The following is a 9,195-nucleotide window of genomic DNA, read 5'->3' as shown; positions in this document are numbered from 1 at the left end:
CAAAGAGTGCAAAGAGCTTGGCGAGCTGTTTGATAATTTGTTTGTTGTTTATATGTTACTTTGGTTGTTTTTAAGAATAGGGTGGGATTGTTTGTTCTTTTTAAAGAATTTCTTTTGAAACTATGTTATTCTTTTGTTTATACACACACACACACACACACACACACACACACACACACATATATATATATATATATATATATATATATGGTATATATTTTTTAAAGGCCATCTACCTCTGACACACCATCCAATTTTTTTGGGGGGGGGGGGGGGGGGGGGTGTAGAATGATTCAGTTACAGTTGCTTAATGTAACGATGATTCTAATCCCTCAAAATACGTTTTTTTCTAAATTTTGCATGTGTTTTGTCTTTTTTAGATGATTTTGTATGGCACGTTTGTACATAATATAATAAAATAAAGCACTTAAAAAAAAAAGAAAGAATTATAATAAAATACTCCAATTTAATCCATTCCATATTCTGACACTTAAATTCTAAAGCTTTATTTGTCTTCATATCATTAAAATTTGTCTTGTTAGATTGTTGGTATCTGACCACTAAATTATTGTTGTCGCTTTGATGAATTTAATACAATGTAATGCATTTTTACAATGGGAAATCTGGCTGTTTTGAAAGGTTCATTCATGAGTTAAAAGCAAAACAAAGGACGAGAGAACCAACCCCTTGCATGTTGTTGTGATTTACAATCACGACCGTTTCAATATCTTAATATTAAGCAAACCTTAATAAATGTAATACAATGTACAAATGAAACGGGGTACTCTTGAAGTTTCTTTCACCCCCCCCCCTCTCTCTGTCTTTTTATCTCTCTCGCTCCCTTTCTCTCTCTCTCCCTTCCTATCTATCTATCTATCTATCTATCTATCTATCTATCTATCTATCTATCTATCTATCTATCTATCTATCTATCTATCTATCTATCTATCTATCTATCTATCTATCTATCTATCTATCTCAGATACATAGCCCTCTTCCAATGGCACTATTAACTCAGGTGGTAACTTGTTAGATTACTGAGCCTATAAATTTGGTTCGTATCCTCAAATGGGCTTTCTGAACTAGGATTGGTTGGGGGAGTTTTTAAGGTTCCCCGCCCACTTGGCTTGGCTCAAACGGAGACAGACGTTAAATTGGGAGGCTCCACTTTCCTTTAAAAATCTTACACATACAGTGTTGAAAGGGTGTTCAAACTACATATTAGCGATTTTTTCCAATGGATGCCACGTTCTGTCTTCTTTTCTTAGGTTCTAAAAGTTGTATTTGTGTATAAATATTTCCAAATTTGTTATTGTAATATTCTTCGCTCCCATTGACAAAAATTATATCATTTAAGAGATGGGCTGCTTTGAACTTGTCTCCTACACCTGGCTGAGTGGGACACAACACCACAGAAGACAGATGAAGATAATTAATAAAAGTCCCCCCCCCCCTCGAGAATCGAACTCACGTCTTCTGCATGGAACAACAAAGAGTCAGTTGCCATTCCACAAAAGATACCCGAGGTAGAGAGAACATACGTGAGAAAGGCATGTGTGTTTGTAAGGTACACTTAGGGGTAAACGAAATTTCAAAATTTCTGTGATATTAAAACACACCTCACGCATTCACATGCTTATGGCATCTTGACAAAACATTTTTATTCCGCTGGTCTTCATTTCAAATCTGGCTCATGAGAGAATAAATAGTGTAATTCGGCTTAAATTTCACATTAAATATCACAGACAGAGGGGGGAAAATCTGCTTAATAGCGGGCGGGTGCAATACATTTAAGTTTTTTTCTAGGGAAATTCACTTAATACACCTATGTTTACAGTCAGAATTGTATGTATGGTGAATGCTATAAGTCTGACTTATTGTGTGCCTCGTCCATAGTATTAGTGTGTTCTATTGTGGATAATGTTAATGGTATCTACATGTCCTTTTGCTTATGACGTCATTGGTAATAGTCTGTCCTATTGTGTAGGATGTAGGCCTACAAGTCTGTCCAGTTGTGAGTGACGTCAAAGGTATCAACCTGTTCTATTGTGAATGACGTCAAAGGTATTAACTTGTCCTGTTGTGTATGACGTCAAAGGTATCAGCCTGTCCTATTGTGTATAACGTCAAAGGTATCAGCTTGTCCTGTAGTTTATGATGTCAAACTACAAGCCTGTCCTATTGTGTTTGACGTCAATGACATCAGTTCAGCCCGTCTCGAGCGGGGATGATCCTCTCTAAGGCCCTGGCCACCGCTAGAACGGTCACCTCGTCATACCTCCGGCCCACGATCATCACGCTGTCCGTCTGCCCATCGCCAGGTTTCCCTAGAGGTAAGGTCAAGGCCGGGTGCCCCGTCATGTTGGCTGCCACCGTGTTGCCACTCATGTCCAGGCTTTGAGACACGAAGTCTGGAAATCATGAATGATAGCTGCTATGTATTATTGCGTTTTAAGAAGAAGAAGACGAAGAAGAAGAGGAAGAAGAGGAAGAAGAGAAAAAAGCAAAAGAAGAAGAAGAAGAAGAAGAAGAAGAAGAAGAAGAAGAAGAAGAAGAAGAAAAAGAGCTTATTGAGCTACCCTATGAGTTCATAGGTAGTGGTAGTGATGTGGCACAAGGATATCATAGACATTTCCAAAACGGAACATCCACACATAGTTAAAAGGAGTACAATGTAAGGTTTCTATAAGAATATATATTACATGTAATGTCATGCATTTAGGGGGTGTAACAACAAATACAATGGACTCTGAATAAGCTTAACGCGAACAAAGCCAAAGACAATTGAAGCCATATTTTTTTCTCTGCTGTTTGAGCTACAATCTCTCTAAGCCAAAAGTACTGCTTTTACTCAACCAAACCGAGGAAAATTCGGCCGTGGCTCACATTTCCGTTTAAGCGGACTCCACTGTAAATTTACATGTAATAGAATAATAACTGGTAAAAACAAATTTCGACCTCTTCCCCCTTCATCCATAATCAAAATAATTCAAACGTGTCTTTCACGCAAGACGTCACAGCGACCGAAAACGCTATCCTAGAATGGCAAAGTTCTGACTGCTTGGTATCTAATTTTGAAAAATTTGACAGAAAAAAAATGTCGAATTTTACAACATGTCAAGTTTTTAAAAATGAAATTCTTTGAATATCTTCCTAACGACTTCTAATAATTTTATGATTTTGACCGAGCCAAAAGAACATATTTGGTTTCTGACATCATGGTATTAGCAACTCAAAACCGCCAAAAATGCCAGATAGAACTTTGTAATTCTGAGGAAGCCAAATGTGGCCCCACGGAATGTGAAGACCCTAGATATGCACACCAGGTAAAGTGAGTTCTGAATGGCGAGGGGGGGGGGGGCGGCTTATGTTTTCTTTTACCATTAAGCTGTATGACAACTTGTCCCGATGCCAGTCTACACTCAATGGAGACTGGGAAGTTTAAAGAGTGGGTGGTTGGCAGGTGCTCTAGTATAGTTTGTCCCTTCTCTCCTGTCAAGAATTTATTTTCCTTATCTGTCCTCTTTCTTTTTTGTGTATGTTACTCTCTGTTAATACCCTTAATCTTCGGTATTTCTAAGATTTCTATCAGTGATACAAATACAGTAAAACGGTTTCCAAAACTGAACTCACCTAAAGCATCCTTTGTAGGGCTGTCAGTCTGACCTATGAACCCAGGCGCCCGGTGCGTCAGGGTTGGCATGACAATGACGTCACACCCCTTCAAGGCGGAGTCGTACTGAGCAGAGAGCTTCAGTATCAGGTTCCGGGCCTTCGCGGGGTAATGGTTGCCATAGCGACGCTGTATCAGCTCCCCGGCCAGGGTGAACCATTTGGCGCCGGTGGAGAAGGGCGTGGAGGGCTGTTGTAGGCCGCGGCGTACTGCCGCCTCCAGGCTGGTGGGGCTGTAGCCCTGTACGTGGTAGCTACAGGCTGGTGAGCGGTAACATAATCTCATGTAATTGTAGCACTTTTGTAAAAAAAAATAATAATAAAAAAATACTGATGATAATAAAAATAGTAATAATAGCAATAATAATATTAAAATAATAATAATAATAATAATAATAATAATAATAATAATAATAATATTAATTTAAAAAAATAAATTATAATAATAAAATGAAAATAATAACAACAACAAGAGCAATAATAGTAATAATCATCTTATTATAATGGAGCTAAGCCCGTTTGTGGGGTCAGTATACCCTTTTAACACAGATGCCCATAAAATTTACAAAAATATGATTCAGACAAGAATAATTGTCCCAAAGGGTTACGTGGGCATATTTTCAAAGTTCGGGAACTACCTTTTGATTTTTCAGGTTTGATGGTTTTTCTAGTAAATCGAAGCTCCCAGAAGTTTTCACTCTGCCATTAGCCATTTCATATTTTACTGGGGACTACTTCCGTTTCATATTGGGCTTCTTCGTGCATGTGAGTAGTTCGCAAGAACAGAAGTGCGGATTGACGGTGAAAGTTCGTGGTTCGGAGGTTCGTGTAGACAACTCTTTTATTGTTCCGTACAACCTAATACTGTCTCTTAGATATAAAGCGCACATAAATGTTGAAATTTTCCACTCTGTTCAGGCTGTGAAATATATTTACAAGTACATCACAAAAGGGAAAGACTGCATCCTGATGGAGGTTCGAACAGACACTGAAAATGATGAAATCTCTAGATATGTCGATGCTCGATACATCTCTGCAAGTGAGGCTTTTTCGAGACTGTATGGATTTGAAATCCAGAGTAAATAATTTATTCAATCATTTCATTGAACCCTTCAGTGTTAATTAACGTGTCTTTCTTTCCTGTACACAGACAAGAATCTCAGGTGGCACTTTAAGAATAGTGTTCTGACATTCATGCAGCCAAGTCCTGGCGACAGACAACATTCTCTCATCAAAGATTTTCTTAGAATTAAAGGAATAAATAAATGCATAAAAATAAATAAATAGACAAATAGATAGATAGATAAATAAATAAACAAATAAATAAATAAATAAATACATAAATTACACTCAGTTAATCCGTGTGGGCAAATTTTGGTTACAATGACAAACATACATACATAAATACGTAATTATGAATGCATACATTATACATAAATACAAAATTATAAATACATGCATGCACATAAATATAAATACTTACATAAATCTACGCAATACCACACCAATACAGAACAGTTTCACAAACATGCCATTGTATTGTTGAAGTAATCGGTCAAAATAATACTTACTCCCTTCGCGCATGTTGGCTCTGATATTCGGCACGATACACGACACAAACAAGGCGCCACCTGCAGGAATTGGTTTAGTAAGAGTTTTACGGCACTTGCAACACAATGAGGTCGTATAAGTGCCTAAGATTAGAGGTGTTGCAAGAGAGTAACAAACTCAAATAAGAAGGAGGAGAAATAAGGACGATAGATGTTTGATAGGAAAGAGGGAGCAAACCACACCAGAGTACGCGCCAACCACCCACACCTGCAGAGAGATGGTACAACGTTACTGATACTGATACATGTATCTATAGTTGTGTGACGAGTGTGTGTCTGGGTCCATGCCTGTATACAATGTGTGTGTGTGTGTGTGTGTGTGTGTGTGTGTGTGTGTGTGTGTGTGTGTGTATGTATGTATGTATGTGTGTGTGTGTGTGTGTGTGTGTGTGTGTGTGTTTGTCAATGTATGTATGCGTGTGTGTGTGTATGTGTGTGTGCAGGTGTGTGTGTGTATGAGTGTGTGAGGGTGTGTGTGTGTGTGTGTGTGTGTGTGTGTGTGTGTGTGTGTGTGTGTGTGACAGACAGACAGACAGACAGACAGGTAGGTAAAAGGATGAATGGAACAAAGGACAGGAGGATAAGGAGTTGCAATACGTGCTCCTTCTTTCCTATCAAACACATTAAAGATATGATTGGAATAGATGGACTGATGCATGGACGACTAGATAGACAGGTGGACCAAAAGACGGATGGACAGACATAAAGTCCATAGACAGTTAGATAGACTGATAGATGAAAAGATAGATACCAGACTGACAGACAGACGGACAGTCAGACGTTATATATATTATGTTTGGTGTTGAGCTGGGCTTTGTTGACAGTAGACAGATAAACAGACAGACCGACAAACAGACAGACATACAGATAGGCAGACAGACAGATAGGCAGATACACAGACAGTTGGTCAGACAGACAAACAGACAAACCATCAAACAGATAGACAGACAGACAGACAGACAGACAGACAGACAGACAGACAGTCAGACGGACATACAGACTGAGAGACAGACCGACAGATACCATAAGTATGCAGGGGTACAGAGACGTCTTTGGTGTGGAGCTTTGCCTTGCTGACGGTGGAGAGGAAGTCACTGACACAGCGCTGACTGTCCTCCGCACACAGAGAGAAACCTTCCTTGAGTACACCCAGAGTTTTGCCAGACACCTTGGTGGAGTCCAGCTAAAGAAGAAAACACGACTACTAGCCCATTAAAAACTTTTTAAAAAACCCTGAAATATCACACATACGCCAGTACAGCTGGTGGTGGTATGTAACCCACTAGTAACTGCTGTTAGTGGTAAGAGGGCTGTTCCAGAAAAAGCAAGAGAATGGCTATAAAATGAAACATTTGTCATAAATAAGATACAATTTACAACGTACACAGTTAGTTGGCTAACCATTCTCTTTACCCCTCAATGTAGTCTCCACGAACAATAAAGTGTTGTTTTTCTATGGCTATGTGAGTAAATGTATGCCAAGTCTATAAAATTTCACTTCAAGCAACCGAAGCCAATATCTGCCGCGCTCCACCAAGTTTGTGCCATCACTGATTTTCTCCACGGCTAGATAATATCAATTCACTGGTCCAAACAGATGGAAGTCTGAAGAGGAAAGATCAGGACTGTGATCCAAAAAGCTTTTTCTTTAAGTTCATGAACGTCACCAGCATGCCTTGTTTCCATTTTGGCATGTGCATTTTCCCTGCATCGTTCCAACAAAGATAAGCTAAAACATCGATGTGTATGCTTTGTTGTCATCTGTCACTTGCTTTGGAACTCATCGAGGTGTCACCTTTCTGTATCTATCTGCACCCCATCTCATTAAAGACAGGTCTGTGAACTATTAAGTTAGATCTAGGGCATCCGTAATACCACGAATTTTGAATTTCCTGTCACCACGAATGAGTTTTTTCCATGTGTTCAGCATTTCATCTGAATTGGCAGGCAGATATTAGTGGCCTTTACTTTACTTATCATGTATATTCACATTATGCTTCTCTTTGGAAGAATTGAATCTTTGACTTGCTTAAAACATTGTTACCATTAACACTTTCAATTTCTGCCCGAATTTTAGTGCGATTTTTCCCTTTTGTGAGAAGAAACCAATTCATATGTACAGCTGCACTCTCTTCATTTGACCGATTTTGTATAGTGGTTACATCTTTCTTTTGATGTAGTAAAATAGTAGAATTCATTTCTTTCAATTTAATTGAACATCCAAATTGAGTATTCCTTGAATTGTTAAAAACGTTTTACTAAATTGAGAAATATTAGACAGTTATTTAAATATGGCAATGTTCCTACTGTTTTTTGAGACAGTCCTCGCATGAACCCACCAAAACTATTAATCATCAGTTATAAATATCCAGCTCTACAGCTGTCATAAATGACAAGTAACCCATCATCATCATCATCATCATCATCATTGCCCTTCTCACACTGGACCAGGGTATGCGCTACGAGCAAACACTTTCCACCTTTTGACATTCCCTCCCCCCTCCCCATAAAAAAACCCATCCACATCTACACCCACCCACACCCCCCCTACTATATACATACACACAAAGAGTCTTTGTTTGACTTACCAACTGAGAGTACTTTGGTATCTTTAACACGTTTTTCTGACGTCCGTCCAACCCATCTGCTCCCGCCATGACCTGGTGATGGCATCGGCAAGTTAAAAAAATTACAGATTCAGGTTGCAGAGAGGTGATTGGAAAAAAAATTAATGATAATAATTTCAACAGACAAACTGGAGAAAGAGGCTGAAACAGATGTAAATACATTGTGAAAGACGAAGGCACTAATAGTGATAGGGCGGGAAAGTGGGGGGAGGGAAGGGGGGGGGGGGGAAGGGGGGGGGGGGGGGGGAGAGAGGGGGGAGAAGAGAAACAAATACCTATCCCCCCTCCCAATTTTCAATTCTCTGGCGCACAAGCACTATAACCCACTCGCCCTTCCCTCTTCCCACGTTCTAGTTCTCTGACGCACTAGCCAGCACTATGGACTTCACCCCCACAATCCTGGACTGGTTCGGCGTCCCTTACCCAGACTACGCTCTCAACGGTCTGAAGGTCAGCCTAACAGGACGCTCACTACTTCCTCTGACGTCATCACACCTGGGGGCGGAGCAGGATTTTAGTGTGGTGTACAGCAGTCATGACTTCCATGAGGTGAGCTCGGATTTAAATGTCATTTTTTTCTGACCATCTTTCCAGGGTGACCACAATGGCGTAATACAATTAATGCCTGCCTGGCCTGCCCCACGATGATGTAACACAACTGTCCGTCTGCGACACGATTACGCAATGCAAATGTCCATAATCTGTCTCATGACGGCGTAATACTAGTCCCATAATGACGTAATACAAACGCCAGTCTGTCCTATGATGACGTAATACAAATGCTCGTCAGTCACATGAGGACGTTGTACACATGTCCGTCAGTCTCGTGATGGCGTGATACAAATTCTTGTCTGATCCAGGTCAATGCCCGTCTGTCCCATGAAAACATAATACACTTGTCTGTCTGTTCCTCAATGACATAGCACACATGACCGTAATGCCACAATGACGTAGTACGCGTGAGATCCGTTTCCCCCATCGCGAACTAGAGTCTAGGTCTCTATGGTTTGCCCATAGGCCTTCTCAGACAGCCTAGGTTTGCCCCCATGATGACGTAACACACATGTCCGTCTGTCCAACAGGTGACCATGCCGTACCCAATGCGTGTATTACGTCAAGGGCAGTACAGACTTATCCATAACCTCAACAACAGGATGCCCTACCCTCTGGCCTCGGACTTATTCTACTCGCCAACCTACATGGAGATTCTTAACAGGTATCTGGCTTTTGCTTTAAGATTTGTTTGTTCGTTTGTTTGTTAACGGTTCGTATTTTTTCTTTTTTTC

The 9,195-nt window shown here is 40.1% G+C and overlaps 1 protein-coding gene across 1 annotated transcript in view; it reads right to left on the bottom strand.

The window, feature by feature from the left end:
* Positions 1-1,468: 1,468 nt before the first annotated feature.
* The window catches only part of LOC101860912 (amidase), a 13,695-nt gene continuing 5,968 nt past the window's right edge, over positions 1,469-9,195 (bottom strand). Inside the window, exons 3-6 of the mRNA XM_013085827.2 lie at positions 7,871-7,942; positions 6,325-6,465; positions 3,634-3,970; positions 1,469-2,411 (exon numbers count right to left, since the gene is read on the bottom strand). Of these exons, the coding sequence (XP_012941281.2) occupies positions 2,203-2,411; positions 3,634-3,970; positions 6,325-6,465; positions 7,871-7,942 (759 nt within the window). The 3' untranslated portion in view covers positions 1,469-2,202. The remainder of the gene's footprint in view (positions 2,412-3,633; positions 3,971-6,324; positions 6,466-7,870; positions 7,943-9,195) is intronic.

The sequence above is a fragment of the Aplysia californica genome, unplaced genomic scaffold (assembly GCF_000002075.1).
Source record: "Aplysia californica isolate F4 #8 unplaced genomic scaffold, AplCal3.0 scaffold00411, whole genome shotgun sequence".
Lineage (NCBI taxonomy): Eukaryota > Metazoa > Mollusca > Gastropoda > Aplysiida > Aplysiidae > Aplysia > Aplysia californica.
Note: the sequence above shows the minus strand (reverse complement) of the source record. Positions and strands in the feature narration are given on the sequence as shown.